Source organism: Varroa destructor, unplaced genomic scaffold (genome assembly GCF_002443255.2).
Source record: "Varroa destructor unplaced genomic scaffold, Vdes_3.0 BEIS01000003.1, whole genome shotgun sequence".
Classification (NCBI taxonomy): domain Eukaryota; kingdom Metazoa; phylum Arthropoda; class Arachnida; order Mesostigmata; family Varroidae; genus Varroa; species Varroa destructor.
In genome coordinates, this window is record NW_019211456.1 from 14,513,037 (window position 1) to 14,538,717 (window position 25,681).

Below are 25,681 nucleotides of genomic sequence, written 5' to 3' on the forward strand. Positions count from 1 at the left end.
ATCCCAGACAAATTTACCATGATAGAAATCAGTGCAGAAGATAAGCCCCTGCAAAAATTAACACCTTAAGAAATCTACTCGATTGTTATTGCCGGTCTTCATGTAGTTTTCGATGACAACATCCATGCGAAGAATCTGAAAATCTCCAAAGGAGTTTAGATTTAAAGGGCTCGAACTTTTTTAACATTGCTCAACGGTCCTTAACACAACTATGTTTTCCATAGTAACTAACGGCCGCTTTAAATAGCAGAATACCGGCTGCTATTTGATTGATCCAGACAAGCATCAAGGGTCAGCCCTATGGAACATTCTGCACTGGTTTGCGCCTTTTGAATTTCGTGGAACTTCGCATCCTCGAATTTACACTTACCAGTATGGCCATACCTACAACTACTATTAAAAACTTACCTGCGGATTAAGAAATGACTGTGCTGAAACTAAGCAGTGAGTAGTTTAGAGTCCGGTTTGAAGCTATTACTACGGCGGGTACTGGTGTATTACGTGTTCGTAATTATCAATAACGATGCTTGTAGCGCATACAAAAAATTTCCTTGAAGCATGTTTTTGTTTATATATAGTCCCACATTCGCCATACGGAACTCGAATTTAGATTCTGCGCCGCAAACATCATGACCAGGTTTGAATAATTATCTTTGGTTTTTCTAGCCAGCTGAAGATGTAATAGTGGCTTGCTCGTACCCGATACTTTTCTGTTAATTCTAGTCCAATGATAGTAATAGCTTACAATAAAAAATCGGACTACAGCCTTTTCTTAGACAATATAACCGGATCCTACGATTTTTTTTTACGAAGTGCCTTAAACTAGTCAACTATGGCACCATGCAAAGTTTTTATAACTATCCCGCCTAAAACATGCAAGGCTTTAAAAAGTTAGTTTTCATGGATTAACCTAGGCTAAGCGCATTCTATACCTCTTCTAACTTAGATCTATTTAGATTTATAATAACTATTTTAATAATATATAATTTATGATAACTAACTAGATCTATAATCACCACCACTACATGTAATTATGGCAAAATAATCTTCAGACAAAGATGCTGCTTAACAGTCCACCATTATCAGAATTTCTCAGTTAACAGTCGAATAAACTGCCTACCAGATATCTGACCCAGTCAAGTTGTTTGAGAAGACGGGCATGACATTTTCATAGACGTCTTAATTTGGCTCGTGTCAACATAGTTGGATGGACATCGGCAAGGGCTGTGACAAAACCGCCGATACTTACCCTAGCATCGTTTTGGCCAGCATGCACAGTAATATATGAATATTGAACAATTTGGTTATTCTTGGAATCGCCAACATGGCCATCTGTTAATAGTTGAGATTGATCTTCCCGATGGTTTGTGTCGTTAGGTCGACAAGACACACACGACGGTTCACTATTAAATTCATTAGACAAGTAGTCTTCACGACGATCTGGGTGCTAACGACGACAACAGGATAGACTACGATACAAAGTGCATGACTACTTTTTAACATGAGGCTTCGAAATCTGCTGTACTTCATGTTGTCAATGGTGATCTAACACTAAGCTTGTGTTGAGTGTTCCATGGTTTCTCTTGCCATGTATATACAGAAGCGGACACAGCCCTTCAGCAATCATAGTTGAACAATGAAAATATCATAATAGATTAAAACGAAATAGTAGAACATTTTCGTGTCGTACTACTACTACGTACGTCATTCTACTGATCCTTCCAGTTAAACATAAGGATTTAAGACATACGACGACGAGCACATAGGGGATAGTAAATAATCAGATAGCGTCATATGCAAAGGCTTACCTTTTTTGCCGATCTTATTTTGTACCGGCAATATCACCAGTGTGGACATCCATGTGAACCTGTGTGGTAACCCTTAAGGTAAGTCCACAAGTGAACATGTAACTCAACGTTGAATTTGAAACGCATATATAAATATATATATATATATACGTTTCAAATTGATATATATATATATATATATATATATATATATATATATATATAAATAATTACAGGTTAGAGCAAATATTGTTTAACAGTTTGAAGGTCTATTACATTTTCTTTTAACCCTCACTTTTATTACACTTAACACTGTTGTTATTTCAACAAATGCAAAATGAAAACGCTCAAATTTTTAAAGGACTTTTACCCCCACTTCGTGTAAAACTTTGTGTATAAAAACTCATCAAATTTTTATATCAAATTATTATTATTATCATTACAGATTATGATTCCTTGCTTTTGTTCGGTTTTCCGTAAATCACAGTCATCATTGCACGCTTTGACCGTTAAATTTGACTTTATGAATCGACCATAGAGGGTTCCGTGATGAAGATCTCAAAATAAAGCACAAGTGTGTGGATGCGTCATGGTCGCCGCAGTTATCGTACTATCTTGTCGTCCCACTGCGGTTATTCTTGTTCTGTCATTACATTATTTCACTGAATTATTTTGACCTATTCCGTTTCTTTGATGTACTAATGTGAACAATTTGATTACTATAATACCGTTATCTTGCTTTGATTCTTTCGTAATCCTAATTTAGGTATTCCGCCCTACTGTTCCGGCCATTTTGTAACATCTTGTTCCCTTATGTCAATTATTTTGCCCCAATAGACAATTTTTTTTTTATCTTGGGCTAAATTGACTAAGAAGGTTAAGGTAAATATGTAGGTTTTTTTAGAACTTGGCCATTTTTAGAGAAGGGCGATATCTACTTTCTTTCAGAGATCAAATTGTATTTTCCTATTTCGTTGACCTAAAAAGTTGAGAAAATTATTCGCAGGTATTCAACCTGTGTTTTTTTCAAAAATTACATTTTTCTCTCAATCCATTTTAAGATTTATGGAACGGACCTTCATATTTATTAGCGCTGAAATATATTTCAACACACGACGTTTTCTTTCTTTATAAACCAATGATGACTAGGTGCTCACAAAAACCTTAACGCTTTTCGTAAAAAAATCCAAAAAAAACAGCTACTATTGGAAGGCAGTCACCTCTCCTGAAGGTTCGCTTGGCTGCACCTAGATTGTATTATATATGTATAATACAATAGGATATACATATACATGTATACACTATATATACATATAGGATAAAGGTATTTATAATATGTATAAAGGTAAATTCGCAACTATAAAAGTTGGTGTTATTTTTCCTTGACTCCAAAGAAACTGTTGAAAAAAATTTTCCCCAAGTTTAAATGTACTTTTACTTTGCTTTCCTCTCGCGCTAATTTTAATATAGGTTTAGTAGCCTTTAATACAGGAACATGTAATTTTTGACCGGGTGGAAATATGTCATTGCCTTTTGTCAAAAATAGCTGTGTTTCCAGCTCAACCCTCCTAGATAAGTTTAGTGCCCTATATAATGAACATAGGTTATAATAGAGGCTCTCTCATGTTCATTATTTACGTGTAGTTTTGATGACTGCTTTGCCCTATGCAAGATCGTCATAAGAAGTCGATCACTTTATTTCACTTTTATGTAGCGGTCTATTCACATAGATAGATCTAGGGAGTCATTGGATCCTACCTCAACCCCTAATTATATTTTTTCTCGGACAAAGTGTTTACGCAGATGATACGGCGTTTCGCATATCAATTGTTACAGTTTTACGCCCTCGATAGAGGGCGTAAAAAGTAAAAAAAAAAAAAGTAAAAAAAGTAAAAACGAAGTAGCTATGGGAAAACCATCATTCTTCCGATAAATAGTCCTAGTTCTAAACATGAGATAGTCTCTTTAATAAACACAACTGTTTGAAGAGACATTAATAAGAGCACGTACTTCAATACACATATGTAGCTTCGTGAAGCATCATAATGATGTTCTACTGGCCTAAGTTCCTAGTCACCTGTTTTTCTTTTTTAGGCAACAACGAATTGAAAAAGGTCGTTGGATAATTCAGTTGGGTTTTTTTTCCTATGAGTTAAACAAGGCTTTGCGCACCTATCCGATAAAGCTCCTCACGCACGGGTTGCTCAGAACAATATACATAGGAACATGGCAGTTCACTCAATGATATACATCTAGCAGCGTTTCGCGGCTCAAACATTTTCGTGTTGGTCATTTTTATTGATGGACCCGTCACCTACCGATATTATAGACTGCTTACATTATATAGATATGATGCGAATCGATGTTGTGTTCTCCAATTGGGTCAGCCGTTCTACGTAACTCCGCGAGCCGCCCTCCCTGCGCACCGAGGTCCAGCAGCAGAAATAACATAGGAGGCAGGCTACAATGATGGCTATGACGCACCAGTTACATCTGAAGCTGCATTATCTCCCACATTCAAGATTCGAAACAATGCACGTCAGCTTCATGTGGACGACGACGACGACGACGACGACGATGACAACGAAAAAGAACTCAACGACTCGTGTCTCGTTGCGAAGCTGCCTGAGGTTGCTACGTATTCTTTTTTCTGAGAGAATCTTTCTTGGCTTGAATACAAAACACCCAGAATACCTGCATCGACATGCCTATTCTCTTCTCTATGGCCTTGTCTGAGTTAACGGCGTCGGTAGTATGTCGTCGCGTGACGAACAGCAAGCACCTATGGTTGGCCTACCCGCTTCATTGGCTAACCAGCAACGCTGACATGTGTCAAAACGCTGAAGCGTAACGTCTTAACGAAAGCGCCATCGATTGACATAACCTTCTTCAGCAGAATGAGCGAAATTATGGTTGACTATACAGCCAAAATAAGGACTGTATTGAACTGATAGATGATAAGAATCAGTCGAACTGAGGTATATGCATGTAGTGATTCTAGACTGGTGTGTCAATGCATATTTTTCGATTACGTACTGTATGATGCATATATAACGACCTTACTGTACATTAGCGGATAGCTAAACGAGCGGTCAAGATTATTTCGTATGCTACTTACTAATATATATACCTTTTGGTTGGCTTAATATGATCGAAGCAAAATTGTCCTTGGTACTACGATAGGGAAATTTAAAAATGCTTGTAAATTGTTTATAGATAAATTAGGCAGGATTATTATGTGCCTTTTCTTTGAGCCATACTACTTTCTTCATGCAGTGAGTCACAAGGTGCACATAGAGAATATTAGAATTTTATTTAGCTAGTAAAACTCCGTCCTGCATAAAGTCTTTGTACGGCCTATTCATTCATATGATGGCAGCACGAAATACATAACGAGAGAGCTTTAACGAAATCAAAGTGAATTTTTTAATCTACAGATTCTTAATCTTTTCTTCAGTTTTAATATTGATATGGGGTGGGGGCAATGCTTAAACAGCATGCTGTAGATCTCACCTAATTTTTACTCGACTTGAGAGTACCTAGTTTCCACAGAGGATTTCGGTTTACGCTCGCTGTGACCTAGTCAATTAAGTACTTCCAAAACATATGCGCCATACTTTTCTATTGTAGTATTACTCTAAGGACAGCTATCGCGACTCTTAGGCTAACAAATTGCAATTTCCATGCTCAGAGTAGAATATGAACCTGCCTTGAATGTCCACAAATCGCCTAAATGTCGTCATATGGGCATAAACATTTCATTTTTGAAATTGTGTCAAATTGCTTGACAATATTACCGCGCGTGAGATACAAAAACGTATTTTATACACCACAGTTCTGCAGTGGAGTATCTTATCGATTGGCTATCTTTTACGAGCACTCAATGAAGAACTTTGGAATCATTATATTCTACCAGAGTATAATAATTCCAAACGAATATACTTACTATGTTCAAGTATTTGCTACTAAATGGGGGCCACTGTGTCCTTACTAAAAGGGATCGTCTACAATGAAATCCTACAGACAAATAGCCGGATGGCAAAGAGCCAAAGTACATACTAAGAGAATATGTTTTATAGATAGCAAAGGCCAACATCCTTAATCTTGGTCGCAATGAAAACCTCATTAGTATATATATTCATTGCCCCTCTTTCAAACTTTACCGAGCATATGATTTAACACTTCGTGTGGCGTTTGTAAAGCACCTCTTATATTGTTCTGTGTCAGCTGAATTAGTTATGTTGAATTTTAACAGTTGTTTTCGTTATACAGGGGATCGATGACGGACAGTATTTGTCACAGCAGCTCATTCAGCTTGTGGTTGCGTTGCGTAAATCATCAGACCTATAGACTACGTATCTATACGTAGTTACTATATGACGCCTTCTTCCCTGATGCAGCTTTTCATTCGTGACTGTGTATTGTTGCGTTTGTATTGAAACAGCCAGGGTAACACTCGGATAATTCTCAGACGTACTTGGAAACAAACAGATCAGTGATTCTTCGTCAGCGGGTTAGAGCCCAGAGCCTTCTTTAGGAATGCAGGTTTGATCCTGCTTAGGAATAACTAACTAGGTAGTTTCTACCATAATAATTGTGCGACGTACCATGCCATCTGTAGCTTTAGCGCATTTTTCAGGTACGGTCATAAACGAATCATTTTTAGAAATTCGCACCGGATGTCAAAGCAGAGCTGGCTTTATACGAATATGTTCTCAGTTTATAATTGAAGTCGTTCTCATGCAATCGTTACTTATTGCTTTGTTAATGTTTTAGCCATTAATTGAATCACAGATTTTAGTAATAATCTATGCCTCTCTGTGTTTGGTTGCGGAGCGTGATGCAATAATCAAATCTTGCAGAAGTCAGCCCCATTTAATAAGCACCTATCAAGTGGTCAACCGGGCCATATTTTTTTTTCTTCCTAAAAGCCGTTTGTGACTTGTCCAAGTTGATCGACGTTTCAGAAATTTATTGTTCGATTTCTGTAAAATGTCTTTCTTTACTGCCTCTCAATTAACCATAAATCAACATGTGCTATAGATAGCTAGAACCGTTCTACGAATGGTTCGTAACTGCCAGATGCCTTGATCACTATCCTCTATAAATATAAGGCAGAACGGCAACTTGGACATGTGGTACTCTCAAGCCGACTAATCAGATCGGGTTAGGTATTGTTAACGAACCAATGTCACTCATCTCTCCTTGATAGTTGTACGATGTCCTTCTATAAGTCAAAACGAACGTATTTTGAGGCACCGCAATAAACATCCGCAACGGCTCTTACCTACCGCTATTCCGGTCTCTTGCCAGTAACTTCCCTTTTTGCAGGACAACTTTCCGTGGTTAGAAATGTTCTGTTCTGCAATGTTCGAAAGTTAACTTTAGTTAAATTTAGTCAAAATACAAGTACGGGTGGACATGGTCCAGCTTCCACAGGCGCCAAGGATCACTAATTTAAGGTTCTTCTAATAATGGTAATTGTGGCTGTCAACATAATTCCCGCTAAATTGCAAACATTGATATGTTCTACAGATGATCGCATTCCGTTCTCTAGATGACTAGTCTACCGTTAACGCACTACGGTTTAATCCGTGTGGAGCGAAAACGCCTGTCAGTAGCAGTAGTAATTCCAGTATCCATATTCGTAATAATAAAATAGTACGGAAAATTCGAGCCAGAAAGTATCAACAAACATGGCTATGACATATGGTATCAGCTAAGCAGTCGTAAGGTGTTAACCTAGAAGCCGTCTTTTTGGGTTCAATGAAAATGGATAACATTCAGATGCCATGTCGATACAGAAACCAACGTTTGATTTTCGGATTTCTAACGGTTCGATAATTTGAGTCATTGCTACTTCGGTTTCGAGACTTCACGACACGGCTGGCTCTCCAGTCATAGGTATCATTTTGCCCAAGTACCAAAATATCAACCAACCCTCAAATAGACAAACCCGTTATTCATCGCTTAGTTCGCGTTAGTGGGTGAAAATGTACCATTATTTAACGATAGCACGATGCAAGCATATCCGTTGATTATTTTATCTAATGATGTAGAAGAAGTATTTCGAAAACGAGATCACCAATCGAGATCAAACGAGTTATAGCTTTATATACACTCAAGGGAAGCACTGCGTTGTATCAAACTCACTTGAGCGAGTATACATGAGCCATGGACCAGCTCCGTAAACCACTCCTATCTAAATCTTCGTAGAAGACTACTCGAGTGATTCAATAATCCATTGTTTTCGAGTTCTACTGCATTAATCTCAACTGAATGTTTTTATTTTCCCCAATCTCCGATTGGGTGTGCGAATCGTCGACGCATGTTCGTAATTATGTCTTAATCTACATTTTTTTTTCTTTTTAAACTGATACGACCAAAAGTAAATAGTATTCGAAATATTGGCCTTACGTGACGCTCGGTTCGTTACCAGCGTAAGCTCGTCACCTGTATGAAGATCCTTCTAAGGGGCTGTTTGATGGTTCTCCGCTGTTACGATATTATTACTCTAACAACATCCGTTAAAGGCCTAAAATCTATTTAGTTTTGCAGCCAGTTCTGCCGGTATATGTTTGCAAAGGTTACTGGTGACAACCTACATGAATTGCGGTTGACCTACACAAGAGCAAGGTAGGTTACATTCGTGTATAACTGTGACAATGAACATACAGCGTATCTTAAAAATAGCCTACGAAAGACCACTACGTTATTCAAGAATTGTCCGAAAGCAAATGTCCGTTGTTTCCATAATCATGGCAAACATTGATACCTAAATTGCACACCGTAAATCTTAGACATGTACCCAACAGCTTCACTTGTAGCTTCCAGTCGGTAGATATGCAAGGCTTCTACAACATTGTATGTCAAAACATACCCAATAGCTTTTTCTGCCTTGTCTGACGACACTTCATGGAATATCATCACAGACGACATCTCCAGCTGCCTGAGACTCTACCGTCTTGTTCGATGTTTTCTTTCTTGTCGCTTTGAGCAGTTTCTCGCTGGCTTTTCCTGCCGCTTTCAACCGTTTAGCAATTTCCTTAACTCTGTCTTCCTCTTCCTTTAAAAGCATATCACCCGTGTAATTATTATGGAAATGCCATCACTAATTTTGCACGATTTAGCTTATTAAATGGCTATGACAATCTTGTTATTTCGCCGAGGCTGAGGTTTGGCATTATATCACATGTGAAAAATCATCATACCTACCAGTAAATGTTAACATGCAAATCCTACAATATATAGCAACGATAAAATAGGGTAGACATGTCCTTTCGCCTTGCGTATACCTTTTACTAACTGATCCGCGTCATCCTGTGGTCTAAAAATATTTTTTTATTAAACGACTGGCTCTGGTTTGTCCGATAAGCTGGGAGTACAAGCAAGAATAATTTTATTTGAATATCCGTGTGAGAAACGTCGAATTTCTATTGCGAATTCTCGACCGAGTGTTGTGTGCTGAAGTGAAGCACACTGTTGTGCATTAGCAACGTCAGCATAGATCAAAATTTGGGGCGGGTTTGGCAATGCGAATTTGTCAAACGATTGAACAGTTTGTAAACTACCCGCCACTATGGCGCAATGGGGCACAGACGATTTATCAAGCTTAACCTTCGATCGATTATTTGATTTTTCAGACCTAACGAGATTCTAACAGCCACTACCTTTTGTTTTTGCCTCTCCCATTGAGCTTTTCGTTTCTCCATAAACTTTTTAGCTTTGTCGCTCATTTTTTGGATGATTTCCCTTCGTAAAATTGCCTCTTCCTTAGCGTTTTGCGCTTTTTTCGTGTAACGGCGAATCTTCTCCTCACGTTTACGCATCCGTTTTTCGCCTTTCTGAACCTTCTTGCGTAGTTGCAACTGTTCGGGCGTGACTGGATGCTCATCTAGTCGAGGGCAATAAGACGTGACCAACCGGACCCAATCCTGTCAATGAAAAATGCCATGTACGCGTATACGCCCGGATGTGGGTAAAGGTCGTAAAAGAAAAAAACACGGAGCGGTAATATCATAGCCTGCCAGGCCCGAAGTTCCGAGTCCGCCATAATAAGATATAATTTGAAGAAGCATCACACCAACGTAAACATACCTGTAATGTGCGTACGAGGTTTTGGGCTAACATCAATCCTTAAATCTCACTGATATATAATAGTTGTATATTCGCTTAATGGATAGCCATTTAAAACACCTTTCAAGTAAAAGGGCTGCGCAAGATAGTGGTTTACTATCAACTCTGGTACTTCATTTGTAGAATAAATGACCCAAAATGTTTTTGTCATACAAAAAACACTTCATCGATGATAGCTTACGAACTTAGTTCTTCGAAAAGCTCTTGTTGCAGAAACAGGCACACTCTACAGGCATGTCTGTATTTGTTGAAATACAAAAAGCTATACATTTCGCTCGCAGATTAAAGTTGGATGCTTCTAGACACATTTTTCTAATAGGTACTACTTACATTATGCAGTTATACTAATGGTAAGACAAATGTCCAAACCACAGAGAAACAGTTGCACCAAATGTTCAATTGTAAAAAATACAGGAGCACTTTTTATGTAATTTTTATTATTCTTTTTATTAGTTTTAAAACAATTGAATGTTAAAATGTTCTTACACAGCACACCAAGAATTTTGTCTTCTTGGGCGTACCATCTTCCCCAAAACATTCAGTTCCTGCTGCTGAAAACGACGAAGCAATCTGCACTTCGTGGGACCTATCGTATTGCTAAGATGCATAGTTAACTGACATAAGATTATCTTAAATACTTTGAATGAACAGGAAATACAACGTTTTTTTTACGGTTTTTACCAGGATTTTGTAGTTCATATCGAAGTTAGGTATCTTTACATGCAGATATCATATATAATAATGCAAGCTTATATCTATATCTTGCATTATACCTATATGTAAGATTTGTGAATATCATTGACGCAAGCCTTTAATTTTGAAAGTTCCTTAAAAATTATTGGGGAATCCGTTTTGTTATGAAGTCGCAAGATAATTTCAAATCGTGTTTTAATTTGATCCTTAAATTTTTTTGACGAGCCTATCTATTAATATTAATCTTCTTTTCCTACATGCGGCCTTATAATAGGATTCTCGACAAAATTAATTCTCGACGAAATTCTTGGAATCATATTGACTTCCTACATAATGTGCCCCACTTTTAAGAGCCTCGCTTTTAAGTACCTTATTCACAAGCGGTACCATAACACGACATCCAGCATTCGCAGAAATTTAGTTTCTCAAAGTGGGTCCTCTTCGTATAAAGCACACTCATCAAAATCCGGAACCTTATGCAACATGTACAGGGTGTAACTGCTTTCGACTAATGATAGCTGTCGATCCGTTGAGGTCGTGCTCATCAGAAATAGCATAATACTTAATGGACAAGACGACAACTAAAAAATGTTCAAGACATCGTTAGTTGTAAATTTTCACTAGATCACATTTTTTTACCTTCTCGAAGTCAATGTCGAAAATGCGTTCGATTTCATGCACACTTATAGTCTGCTCCATAAATTCGTCACAGCAAGCTCGCGTCCGCTTTCCGTCGCTCGTTTGAGGCACGGCACTGCAGCCTGGTGAGAAATTAACCTTTTTTTCTCCTGTGCATTCTCCGGCCTCGTTCACCGTCATGTCTGCAACGGATTTCTGCAAACTGCTTATCACAGCGTGCTCAAATAAGTCTACACTCTCCTGAATCGACGTTGATGAAATCCTGGGAGTAATTAAAGAAGGCAACGAATCCGATGCCTGCAAACAACAGTTAGTGCGAGAAACTGGTTTGACGAGCAGACATTACACACACAATACGACTTGGTCATGTTACCTATCTCCAATTATCTAAAAGCTAAATGAAACCCATTGGGCTTACCTATTTTTGACCAATTTTTTTCAGTGGACCAGGCATATTTAGTACCGACTAAGGGTAATCATTAGCGGCAGGCCGAAATAAATTTCGAGTTAAATTTGAGTACTTAAGCCGTTAAACATAACCGCATTCCTGTACGAAATGAGTCCGCTTTTGTGCTTAAAACATCACTTTTTCGTAAGTTTAGTAGACAGACTCGTAACGACTGAATGAATTGAATCATTAACGAAGACGCCGAAGTGCAGTTATACTCTTTATACCCAGTGTTATTTTGCAAAGTACGCTTCTTCAGTACATATACTCCGTCAGTCCTACAGTTCTAAAGTCACAAGCGTCAGTGTAGTGGATTACTAATCGATCTGCTATATTTATCCTGTAGCACTTGAAGCATGCAGTTCCGAGTGGTTAATACATCATGGGAAAAACTTTCCCAATAGTCGAAAGCGAAACGTCAGAACGTAGCCGAGGTACACAATGATCACAAAAAATTACTTACACTATAGTTCCTTTCACACTCGTCGAAGCCCTCACCTCCGTGCAATTTGCTGGACACGCACGGTCTGGTTTTCCCATCACCTGTTTTCTTGTGGTAAACCCCTTCGACGAAGCTATGCACTGAAATGATCCGTAAGGATTAGATAATGTATCCATCACCTTGTTAGCCATCTGAGCATGCATATCGATTGTTTAGCGTAAAAAGCCGTCAGATACAATATCAGGTACCGTTCGCAGTATTAAATCTAATCGTCTGTGCATCTTCAGTGCGTCTAAAGCGTTGATCCTCCATAGGCTCCGCACGCTTCGTTTCCATTTGCAAACAGAACCTCTACCGCCGATTGACATCGATTGCATAACTGAACAAAGACAGACTGGGCGGAAGCTGGATGAAATACTCCAACCTTTAGGCAATATGAGCGGCTTGTTTCAGCTTTATGCGGGCTTCCATTCGATGACTCTCAAAACTTCTTCAAATAGACCTAAACGAGTTTGAGCACCATTTAAATATAGCCTTGTCAATATACGGCCATCCCAAATTTCCATAGCATTATAGCTATAGAGGTACTTAGGGCCGATCAGCCAATAGATACTAAGCTACAACTGAACGTTCCTCACATGTAAAATTTTCTTGATCCTACTTGTGGGTTTGATGTCGCATATGATTCAACAGCTCTCTCGAGCTCCCCTATCTGTCTGTATTGTTTGCGTCGAAAAGAAAACGCAAGATTTCTGCAATAAAATAATAGGGATAAAGATAAGGTCGTATGTACGAGCAGACCGACCCTATGCCAAGGAGGATTATCCAATGTTGCTTAACAGTTGCCTCCTTTTAAAAGCTAGTGCATAGCACCCGATAATAATGATTATGGTTCGGTACCATAATCCGTCGAATTCTTTTTTTAGGAACAAAGATACCCTGCGAAATAGTATTTACGCAGAATCTCGGTGATTATAAAACAAAAAAATAATAAGCATACATCTATATGGTCTATCTATTTTAGCCAATAATTACACTACAAATATACAGATATGTATCTGTACTCGTGGCTTATATATACCTTATGAAAAAAGTTACCAGCGGATATATAAAAAAAAATTGAATTCCCTATATAGGACTTCTTATACAGATCCTATACGGACCTGGCCAAAAACCCTTTTTATGTAGCAATAATGCACTTACTTATCATTGTACATGCATTACATGTATTACCAGTTTTAACACAGTTACTATACTATGCTGATAATTACACTATTAATTAATAAATTAACTTGTCACCCATTTTCTTCAGATTGGTCTGTTTATATCCATCCAGAACCTCGTTATCAAATCAATAGCTGAGATAGTATGGTACTACAGAAAGCTTAAAACCACAGATATTTTAAACAACAGTAAGTACGAAGATATACAAGACAAAATTTGCAAAGGTTATTTTCACAAACAGAACACATACATATTATATCTTCATTTCAGTGGAATTACTAGTGAACACGCCTTGATACAATTGACCGTAAAAACGCACATTTCAGGTGCAATATAGCACAAAGTATAATTTAAGAAGAGGTGCTGTTTATCGGCGCCCCTTTGAAGAGTTTGATTTGATTCAGAAGTGAGTATTCTAGAGTTAAACGACAGATTTCTTGCATATTATTAATTAGAATCGGCATACTAAGTAAAAGCGTTCTCAGTAACTTATTCAAAAGATATAGCTATTTAGCAAGTTGCTCCATTAGCAAATATGGCGGACATTTCAGCTAGCTCGAACCACTAAAACCCAATTCTGCAAACTGACATCAAATGGTTTTCGTCTTGACAAGTATAGTAAGGTCCTAAAATTCAATAAATAAAATAAATCAAAGTATAATGGTTGAAATAGGTACAATGTAGTACAACAAAAACTTCCAAACGGTATGGACCTGTGTGGGAGCTCCGCTTATATTCGCACCATCCGACGCAATCGCGAGACAACGCCCTCGTTCTTACCGAAAGAACGAGGAGTGCGATCCAAGACGCGCTGTTGTTAACGGGATGATTTTATAAGGCCATGCAATCTACACACATTCCAGCCGAACGCAAACCCTTGGATCTTTCCCGGGACACTGGGACTCGACCGGATGGCTTGATGTCAGCATCGTGTACAAAAACGCCATTACTTGCCTAAGCCGCCACTGTCGCCTGTACTTTTGCGTAGTCATGCACCGTAGCCTGCAGCCGAAGAGCCTGGTATGTTGCTAAAAACGCAGGGAAAAGGAAGTCACGCACCTGCCGAAACCGCTTTAACATACGCACACCATGCAGTCAGTAACAATCGAAACAACAGAGGTGTAGCGTAATATCCAGAACAACTTTTTAGAGAACTAGATAAAAGCATTATTTGTTCTACAGAACACAATGAAGTACCGAAATTCGTTTACAAAAGATTTCATTAGAAATTCTAAAGGTAACTGTAGTATTGATGACAGGCTCAAGGCAACTTTCCAAGAGTCTTTTCCCGGAACTCGAGTGATTCAACTACGTACACAGAATTTTTAAAACTATGAAATAAATTAGTTGTTTTACCTAGTAATTCTCCCAAAAATTACTGGTCATTTTAAAAATTCCTTGCTGTTTACTTTATACTACTGTGTATTTACTCACTTGTTCGAGTTTAAATTATTGACCGATCACCTCTAAGTTGTTATCGTTATTCATTTCGCAAGAGTGAAGCGTGATCGGTTGGGTTTTTTTGGACATGTTTTAGGTTAGTATAAACATTTCTTTTGCATGAACAATGTAAACGGGAAATGATCGTTTGAAATATTGTAGTCGGACAAGGAGGAACCTCATTTATATCCCCATGTCCGTGTTTTCAGTATGCTCTATTCATTTTCTATTACATTCTTTACAATTTGGTCTCCAAGTTACTGAAGGCAAAACAAAATCATAGCCTAAACAGTTCTCTCTAACAATGAGGCACATTTGTTGTCTGCCTTACATACATAGAAAAAAATATATGCCAAAACGAACCTGAGACTTTTCCTTTCGAGGACATAAATTTACGTAATTGCACATACATTTATAAACTATTACAGTATCGTCTGAAACAGTTACATTTGCATATGTTGAACGACCACCATAGAGATCGTTCCTAAAATCGAATGAAGTTGTATTTTACGGCTTACTTCATTGCATTGTAAAGCGAGCTTCCATTAAAGGAAAATTGTTAATTAAAGAAAAATTAAAGGAAAAAGTTCCCGTTTCGTTTCGGCACCGAGAACTTCGGTTTTCGATTTTAATGTTATTATCATCTAACGTATCGTAGCCTCAAATTGACTCCGCAGCAGTGTTTAACGGATCTCAGTTTTCATCGTCGTTATTGTACAAGTTATCAGGTATAAGTTGTTTGATACAAAATGATTTACAGCTAAAAAGATGTAACTTACAAAAGAATGCATCTGTAAACCTCTGCTTTCATCGAACACAATCGAAACAAAAATAACGATTTACTTGATTAACTCTTGCTTATCATTAAGGCGTCTATCATTAAGAAACATTGAAATACTGTAAATAAGTAAAGCAAGCAACGTAAATAAGAAAAGAAGGAGGAAAAAAGAGAAAAACATTAGCTGTTTACTACTGTATGAGCTGCACAAGACGAACGTACACATAACTATTTGCACCTGTAAGAAACTCACTTTTGGTTTTCAATTCCATCTTCAATATCGTTACACAAATCCAGTAGGGCTTCCTTCTCGAATAGTGTTCAACGCATGTATATGTTATCACTATTTAAAAAATATGTAATCTCGGAATGGGTGAGAAAAACGGGCTGGAGCTTTTCTTAGAAGGAGAAAAGCGAGGGCATTCTCTTCATCGGAAAAAAGAACGTGTGCGGAAATCAATCTCCATTCATTGAGGCGACAGATTAAGATGATAAAGGCTGCTAGATACCTGGGTATACACCTAGACAAGGAACTTAGTGGCCTACTCTTTCTTAGGACGACTAAGGTCAACGCCGTATCAACGGGGTGCAGACAAAGGCTTTTGCTGTCGAACGCCGAATCAATAGGGCTCTTCGATTTTCCAGTTTGGTTCGGATCATTTACTAATTTCAAAACAAGCAAGATAAAAAGCTTTTCCGTAACGCACTGCGAATTCCCCAAGCATATAGGACTATCAGTACGTCAGCGGTTCTTTTCTAGGCCAGAATATTTTCGTAAAACTTGGAAGTCGAAAGAAGGAAGCAACTAGCGTTGGCCTGGGCTCGGGATACATGACCAGATCCCAAATATCAGGAAGAGCGGGAACGCCCTAGAGGAGAGAATGTAATACAGGTCAGTGTGGGCCATAAAGATTACCCGTCATCAGAGTTAAAAAGGCCCTATCTGAAAATCAAGGGGTCGAAAGTACCTCTGTGCGCCAGTTACTAACCCATCTCGCTTTGGAAGCTGTAAGGACAGGAGTCAGAGACAGACTTTGACTATGTAAAACAGAGATGGTACACCTTTTAGAACAAGATCCGCTTTTGAGCTGCCTGGAACAAAGCTAACATGGAGTTTACGGGGACTGCTATTTGGTCTGAAAACGCGGAGGGATCGCAGTAAAATGTTTTGATGGAAAAGAGTGCTTCGGACAGCAGCGAAGAACGAGATTCTTCCTCAAGACATTCGAATTTTGGGTTCACCGGTGTTAGGACATCGTGGGTCTAATAAGATGGGAACCTGGAAATGACCACGGCCGATCGATCCATAGGCACCCTCTACTTCTCCTGCCAGTCCGTACGCGATTCAATTGAATTAAATTCTTAGGCACAGAAGTCATGAACAGGTTATTGACGACTTAGTATGATACGCCACTACAGAGCATACTTGAACGTACTTGCTTTGTAAAAGTCAGTTCCCTAAAATGTCGCGTCTCGTTAAGTTCATGTCGTTTCCGCCTGCTGCTTTTGGGTCATATATACGTCTTCTATGTTGAGATCCTGTTCACGTTATCTGGTTTATACTCATTGCAAAAATGGCAAGTACTATGGTGGGACTTCCGTAGGGTTATCAAAACGAAATGCACACACAGTAGCCGTAACATCTTCGTAGTTCCACCATTCCAAAAAGGATAAAGAGAGATACATAGAGGATAACGGCAGAAATGCACATAGTGAAGAATGTTATAACGGAGACTTGAATAGAACTTCATAAATATGGGGTTGTAAAAGCAAATTCCCGTGACGACTTTAGTTAGTATCTTCAAACACGTCGTTGCGTAGGAGATGCTATATACTAAGGTATGCACTGGACTTCAGCGACAGGTGAATCTACTTCGATCCTAAATGACATAGATGTGGAATATTTGTCAGATTCTTTCTATCGATCTCTTCGTAAATTTTAAGACAGACAAAAAACAATTAACAATTTAGAACCGGAGCGTCATGTTGCTGTTGGTAATATAAGTGTGTAAACTAAAGCAGTTAGGACAAAAGCCGAGCAATTCATGAGGTGGATAATGCCTTATAGATCTAAATGATTATATACAGGGGCCCAAGCAAGCCTCTCAGACCTATAGCACTTCCTTAAGGTGGGGCTCAAAATTGAACCATATCTCATTCTCGCAGACTATAATGAATATCTTCAAGATTAAGGTTACAAACGAAACCTATAATAATATTATAATTTTTAATATTAAATATATAATATCTAGAATTTTAGCCGATACTACCCGTGTTCCTTCACATTAATATGGTTCATTAACGATATTCTTCCCTCCAAAATCAAGAGCGAAGACGTTTGACCTTTTTTTCTTCCTCATTAACTGGTTTCGCGCAAAAGGGGTGGCGAAGCCTTCCGTTTAGAAGTGCTTCCCTCATAAACCGAGCATGATAGATTATTTCAATAGTGATTAGCAAAATTTAATGTGACATAGTTCGAAGTACTTTATTTGAAGATTATAATTAATTTACCCATAATCAAGTCAAATTGAAACAATGAAACTAGTCTGCTCTAATATTTCTATTGAGTACTATGCTGAATAGTTTTCTTAAACATATTTACAGTTCACAATTCAAATGCCCGTTACCTTGTGAAATTCTTGCGTTTGTGTAATTGTAAAGGGCGTTGTCCAGCATCCGTAATCCTAGGGAAAACGGAAGACTTTTTTTATACGTAGCTGAGTCTGCGAGGCTACAATTTGGACTATTTCATACCGGGTGGCACCGCACATAAACATGGTATTGAAGACAACTCAATCGCTCCGACAGTGAAGCGGCCTATATCCAGCACTAAACAGTGGCCCGACATAGCGAATGATGTTTTACAGGAAACAATGCGGGTCTGGCAAATGGATGTCCATTTTGTCAGAGGTTCCCGAGGCTATCGCAAGAAATGTTAGTTAAGACATCCGAATTTGGACTGATCGACCTGAGGGGAATAGATCACCTTCTAACACAGTTCCCTACCGAACACTAATCCTCTGCGGACTGGCGCTACCTATCGTACATTCACAGTAATGAACGCCTCGAAGATGACGCCGTCTATACATCGGTGCGATGTCGGACGCTACAGCCAGTTAATCAGGCCCTGCATGTGCAGCTTCCAACAAGACCACCAAAATCCCAAATAGAAGCTTTGTTTCTATCCTTCGTAAAAGAAAAGAAGATTCTGTGGCAAAGCAAGACAGCTTCTAAAGAAATTGCGTCTGTTAATCCGAGGAGATCAACATGGGAAAGCAACGTGAAATGACATTGACCAATTCGCTCCAAAGTGACTAACACTGCTCCTACCAGCCCGTTGTATTGCCTAAATATTGGAAAGTCTGCAAGCTGACAGAGATCGATTTTTACGGGAGATGAGGTTGAAATCTTTTGGGCAAGATCTCGACGAACGAAGCTCAACTATCTGGGAGAGATCTAGACATTGCTCAACGCTCTAGCGAATCGTATCAATCCAAAGCGTTCAATGACACATTTCAAATCTCCGCCTAAACTGGTTGTTAAATGCGAAAATTTGAGAAATGCACGGGTAGCTTGACATCAAGAAAGAGCTATCCGGCAACAGCGATACTTTTTGACATTTTCCTGTTTGTCAAAAAGTTAGATAGTTTTGCTAATCTAATTATCAGTTCCATTTGAACGATTACACTTTATGATACGTAAGCATATCAGTTTACAGCCATTTTCTTATTTGACGTTTTCTCCCGGTCGCTTTGTCCAATAATGCGAATGGAAAATTCAGGGGGTCTGCAGATATGAGTCGGTTGGCGAAAGCCAATTTGTCTCAAAGCGCCTGACCCTTAAAACATATACACTCACAATCTTAGAGTGCGGATGGAACAAATATAGTAAAAACGTAAAAAATAGAAAAGGCGTCAGTGCACAAAAAGTTCACAGATATCACAAGGAGAACCAGAAACTGCTCTTTTTAACTATTTCGTTTCAAATGTGAATAACTTCCTAAAAGGGGGAAACTAATTCAAAAATTACAGGGATCTAATAGCCCTTTAATTTATCGAATCTCTAGTGCTTGATAGTAGGTTAGTAGATAAACAAAATGGCAAGACCCTATTGGTGGTGTGGATACATATTTACGTATCAGCTCTTTCTTATTTGATATAATATATATTGGCAATATATGTTTATTCAATGTTAGCAGATATTATATTACAGGCATCTATTATAACAAGTCTAATGCATCGAAAATACAATTGAACCGACTTAGTTGGGTTGATGGTTGTCATTTAATTCTATCTAGCATTACCTGGGCGTGTTAAAGCACGTACTGCTTTAATCAATTTAATAATTATAATGGTTTACATCAGCGGACAAGTTCACCTCAGCCTTACTACGACAGATGAGAGCCGAGTTCAGCGGAAGATCAATCCTGAAGAAAATACACAATTGAATACGCTTTAATTAAATCACGAGGTGGCACACTAAATGTGTTGTTTTATTTAAGGATACATTTTTCAGTGGCAACCACCACCGACTCTTACGGTAATTGTTGTACGTCTATGTCAATATGTTACATTTACATGACGGTTAATAATAAAAACGCACTCTCAAATAGAAATAGATAACTAACTCTATTTGATGTTTTGTTCACACTGATAGTAACAGCACACAAAATGATAATTTGTTCAGAAATAACAATATAATTTACATATATATATATATATATATATATATATTATAGCGAAGTGCCGGACGATAAACCTCGAATCTTGTTAAGCCTAAAATTATCTTCCTTAATATGCTAGGCACACCAGTCAGTAGACGGCGTTCCTTTAGAAGAGCACTCAATGACCCACCAAAAAAAATAACGAATCGCTAACAAGAGCGTCGCAAAAACGAAAAAAGATGAAATTTTCTGCTACATTAGCTCCGCTAGCGAGAATTCGATAGAACAGGAAACTTCCATTTTATGATAATTTAGTACTAGTATTTATGCATCATTGGCTCAATTTTTAAGCTGCAACATAAAAAATACAATGATACAATACCTTCGGAGTTTGTATAGCGATGTCACACTTATAGGAAATAGCAGCTTTCATCTGCAGTATAATGTTGACTGATTGATTGATAGACAGACTGGCAGACAGGTGTGTGCTAGAGATGCTATTTGTGGTTTTCATTCAGCACATTTTTCTTCCTTCGCGTTTTCACCCGTCTTCTTGACAGTCTTCAAAAATAGATATTCGTTTTAACTCTCTGACCTAGAACGACATCATTGAGCTGGTCTGCAAATTTTTTTTTGCAAATCATGCAAACAAAATGGGTGATAAATATCTAACGACGGTTTTCGCGCACAGGCATCTATAATGTAAAATTTTTCCACATCCAGTGTGTGCTACTGAACAAATCGACAGCTCGTCATTAAAAATATTTTTGTAAATGGAAATTATGAATGTGACATTACGTCAGGGTCGTTAGTCAGCCAACCGTGAATTTTTTCCATTTTAAGGAAATTTTAAAATGTGATATTGCCTACAGTATTGTTACTTGATGTCTTTTCTGTTATTTTTCAACATACCATTGAAGTAATGCGGCGCCTTAATGATGGAGCACACATTTTCCTCATTCGCTTAATAAACATCTAATATAATCTTTTGAGGAGTACCGCTAAACCTCATCATGAACCTAGAACCGTTTTAGAAAATAGAGAAAATACATTTAATATCAAATTTATCTAGAGTTAGGTTACAACGCTGTTCATAATATAAGATAGGTTCGATTAGAAGAGATATTAAAATTTAATGACTCAAATAATGTTTGTGGCACCCTCGATGGCAATCGACCTCGACTATAAAAGTAATGACTAGCACGTGTGTTAGATATCTCGAAGCACTTAAACTTATGCCAGTGGCATAAGTGTATCTAATTCACGGCGATACCTTTTTTAGATTGTTACTATCAGCAGGCTTTCAGGATAAGCAGCAGCAGAGTTCTCTTTATACTCTGGAGAGAAATTTGATTGAAAATTAGCACGATAAGCATGGAAAAGTATTAAAAGCATCATCATAAACCTGTTCTTCTAACCTATACTTGACATAGTCCGTGCAGCATTCTTGAATGGGCTCATACGGTTGAAATATTTTAAAGGCAAAGTTAATCCAGAAGGTCAACCTAACAAGCAAAAAACTAGGATAACTTAAACAATTGTATTTTATCGCTCGGATAAAACTCCTTGAAGTTTAAATTGCTACTTATAATATTCGAGTTACATTTCAGATGAGGTTAAAAAAAAATCTGACCTTATACTGCTACATGGAATTAGCTCCACTAGACCAACGATCAGTTACATTATGATTATCTATGAGGAAACACGATCCTTCAGTTTACCCCACAATGCTTAGGTTTGTGCACTCCAAACATGCATTTTGGTTGCTTAGATCAGTCTTCTTAGTTGAAATAGGTAACCTATATATTATACGTTTATGAATCATCTGACGCCGTGGAAGGTCATAAGTATCTACTACAAAAAAAAAAAAGAATGGTACCACCATTGTATGTTTACGCAACTTATGGTACGGTGAAGTTGATCATGTACATAAATTTAGTATTGCGGATCGCCACAAAGAGGCATTGACGTGGTTACATCCTTGAGGTGGGTTGCAGAAAATACGGCTGTTAACTGCCTGATTATTGCATTTTTCTAACTAAGAGTTGATTAATATTGCGCTTACGTTACGGGCCAATAGAATGCATATAACTATTTTACTCGTTGAGTATAGATATGGCCAAACAAAAGGGGCTCCTTAAAACATAATTTTTGTCATGATACCTTCACAATTTGCTTTTCCTTACCCGTAAAATATATGCTTTAGTTATACAGTGACAATGTATCTTTAGTCCATTTGTTCATATTTATGCCAGCATAAAATATAAAACACAGTGTGAGTTTATGGTTTTTGTGTATCTGCTACCTAGGGAATAGTCCATTTCACCGAAGATTTCTGCCTCAGATATTGCAGAAGCCCTTTCAACGCCGGTCACTTAAACAATCTATTAATGGCAATAGCAAGAGAAAACCTTAGAACGCGTTAGTAAGCCAAGAAAATTAGGCAAGGTATTCCTAAGTAGTAATAACTTGGATACATATATTAGACTTACCGGCACTGGAAAATGAGTTTGTGCTTGTAAAGTTCGCAAGTTTAGGGACCACATAGGAGGTGAGCAATATAGATGTCACATAACTAATAATAGTTTCCTAGGTAATGAAATTGGAAAGTCTGTAGCTTAGGACTTGACCAAATTCATCCAAGTAAAAAAATGGAGAAAAGAGACATCCATATAGAACAGGCGTGAAATAAAGCTTATTTCTTAAATATTGGAGCCGTCGTAATCTCGTAGACAGTTATCAGCACGAAAACATAAAGCGTAATAGCGGTTTTTCAATATAAAACTGGAAATATTTTATCTCGTAAATTGTATATTGAAAATGGTGGATCCAGTTGGATCTGATATGTATTCTTAAACACACGATGAAGAAACTGAAAGTTATACTCGCTAGATTAAAAATATGAATCAAGAAGCAATGAAAAAGAACAAAAAAATCTTAAAGAAATATTGTTACCTTACATTTTGCATCTGTCACAACGGTCCTCGTTAGTAAACATCTGAACTGAACAATCACTATTATCAGAGTGCTCGAGCTTTAAGCGATTTAAATGGTAGCGTTCTTTACTATGTAATAGAGTTTTCGCCAAAATAAAATCCGTAACGTTTTCCTTGCGGAATCGTTATTTTTCGAAAGTAAACATCTCAAATTAGGCACCTGCCTAAAAAAGAATGCCAAATATCGAATTTAATAGGTCGATCCATTCCGATCTGTATAGTCGAGAAAAGCGTACCATGCAAGAATCGAAGGCGAGAGGCCACTTGGCGTTATCGAACATGTTCACAAACGAATTAAGCAACAATGCAATTAGCTTGGGAATATATTACGATGGCATATACACAGCCTAACATAAAATACCTCTAGCGCACTGATTTCCTTAAAGTTTTCTGTATATCGTCTACACCTCTACATCACGCCTCATTACAATATCGTCGTACACTTTTTTGCTCTCAGACCATGGAATCATACTGTCGAAGCATGATGATAATGACGCTTGTGAGATTTAAGTATTCATTTATCAGTTAGTCTTCATTTTAGTGTACCTGATACTAGTGGTTAATTCGTTAGATCCTTTTCATTACCATCATTTAACCATTGATTACCATCATATCAGGATGTTTAAAATCCTTGATGTACGCATATACACGCCTATACAAACTGTCACTTTTTCAGCGATTATTATACTGCTTGTTGCCTGAAAATTCTCATCTCGCAAGACATTTCAGCGTCTAATTTCTGTTTTTAAGAAGGCGTTGATTAAGATTCTTCTTGAACTGACACACTGCAGGATTACTGCATCTTCATTAAATTTCCGTCAAAACGTGCTAGCGTTTACTCAAATTGACTAGTCAGCCGTATTTTACATGTTTTGTACAAAGAGAGGTAACTCTGTAGAGGGACAGCTTTTAGAACCTAGAAAGAATGGTTTGATGCAAGGGCGATAGTGGTCTTTATGACGAAAATCAGCGTGTCACCTGTACACTACTGTACCATGAACTGACATGTAATGGTCCTTGTGTTCTTCAATACCCCTCGCTCTTTCTGTGTGTTCAGTGCAGGTGTTTTCAATCCAATTCTAAAAAGCTGACATGGTTGGATTAGTTACGTACCGTTTTTGCCTGATCTTGGTTCCGACGTCAGAATGCTGCAGGGCGTAGAACGTTTAGCACATGCCTTTGGAAGCGATCATGACAACTTGCGCCAGAGCATTACACTAACTGTGTGACTACAGAAAACTGGCACACACAGTAGAGCAATAGGCCGGTGCAATACAGACTCTTGCTAAGAGACAGAAAAACTAGGCTAAAAAGTCGCGGTGCTTGTGATGGTATGTCCCGATAAATAAAGAAAATATTAGACCTCGTTATTCGTATCAACACAATTCATTCCTCTAGTGCGCTTGATTTGTTGATCAGCTCACTGATGATGATGATGATGCTGTAATCTGTCTCAAACAAAAAAAAATAGATGTTGCATTATACAACAGTAGCTGTCGTCGTCGTCGTCGTCATGTTGTGTTGGCTCATTAATCACCAAACCCCGCAAACAATGTCAGTGGATGAACTGCCCCTCATAAATAGGGATTGAACCACGCACACGCATCTCTATCGAGCTTGTGCAATGGACAACCCCTATTCATATCGGGCCTATGCTCTGACACGTTAGCATCAACGAATGATTTATCCACGAGGTTCAGGCAAACACCGACACGCACACACAGACATACAAACACACACTCCGTCCATATTCGCTCGATAGCGTACGGCGAAATGTAACTAGTTCTCGAATTTTCCGCCGTCTATAGAGGTAACAATAGTTAATGATTGTCGCTGTCGTTATCGTAGATCATGGATGTTGTTACTGAAGTACTGAAGTATCATCGTGCGTTCAATTTAGATTATCTCACGCACACGCAGTCAGAACAGGACGCTTGCTCGTGGGATAATCCCGGGAAAGCGCACGAATAACGCCGCGTTGATGATCATGATAATGTTCGAAGCTGCAGTAAGATGCGGAAAGCAGCGCGATCTGATCAGCGGCGGAAATTATCAGCGCAGCGTTTTGGCGCCTTCCAACCAGAACGGCAAACTTGAGATGCCGAAATCACGGGGACGCCGTGTTTGCATACGTTGTGATGTAAAAGTCGATTTGCCCTGTAGAGAGAGAGCTCCTCAAGCCCGAATCGATTCCGTACACGTTATATGATGTGTTGTAGACAATGTTGTTGAAAGTTACGCTACTGGGGCGGCAACGGAGCCGGGAACATTAGGATTATCTCACGCACACCGTAGCGTAACTGATAGCCGGCTTGTGCAATGAGTAATCCCAATACGTCCGGTCCAAATACAAATGTACACATTAGTTTCTTTGTCAAGTACGACAATGTACTTCTGATGATGATTGAGCTGACGAAGATGTCGCGGTGCACATT

The 25,681-nt window shown here is 38.3% G+C and overlaps 1 protein-coding gene and 1 long non-coding RNA gene across 4 annotated transcripts in view; one reads left to right on the forward strand and one right to left on the reverse strand.

Moving 5' to 3' along the window:
* Positions 1 to 486: 486 nt before the first annotated feature.
* On the forward strand, positions 487 to 5,217 carry LOC111248490 (uncharacterized). 2 transcript variants are annotated; one of them, XR_015325469.1, is made up of 3 exons: positions 487 to 637; positions 1,726 to 1,886; positions 3,882 to 5,217. It is a non-coding gene; the product is annotated as an uncharacterized LOC111248490 (long non-coding RNA). The 2 variants fall into 2 exon arrangements; XR_002672596.2 differs by lacking the exon at positions 3,882 to 5,217 and adding an exon at positions 2,233 to 2,405.
* A 1,517-nt stretch (positions 5,218 to 6,734) lies between these two features.
* LOC111248195 (uncharacterized) overlaps positions 6,735 to 25,681 on the reverse strand; it is a 35,751-nt gene continuing 16,804 nt past the window's right edge. The window contains exons 1-6 of one of the 2 annotated variants that reach the window (XM_022800078.2): positions 12,394 to 14,063; positions 12,167 to 12,285; positions 11,256 to 11,552; positions 9,458 to 9,721; positions 8,668 to 8,853; positions 6,736 to 7,149 (exon numbers count right to left, since the gene is read on the reverse strand). In XM_022800078.2, the coding sequence (XP_022655813.1) occupies positions 8,701 to 8,853; positions 9,458 to 9,721; positions 11,256 to 11,552; positions 12,167 to 12,285; positions 12,394 to 12,481 (921 nt within the window). In that variant the 5' untranslated portion in view covers positions 12,482 to 14,063 and the 3' untranslated portion in view covers positions 6,736 to 7,149; positions 8,668 to 8,700. Of the gene's footprint in view, positions 7,150 to 8,667; positions 8,854 to 9,457; positions 9,722 to 11,255; positions 11,553 to 12,166; positions 12,286 to 12,393; positions 14,064 to 25,681 lie in introns of those variants that run through there. The other variant, XM_086985854.1, reaches the window with a different exon arrangement.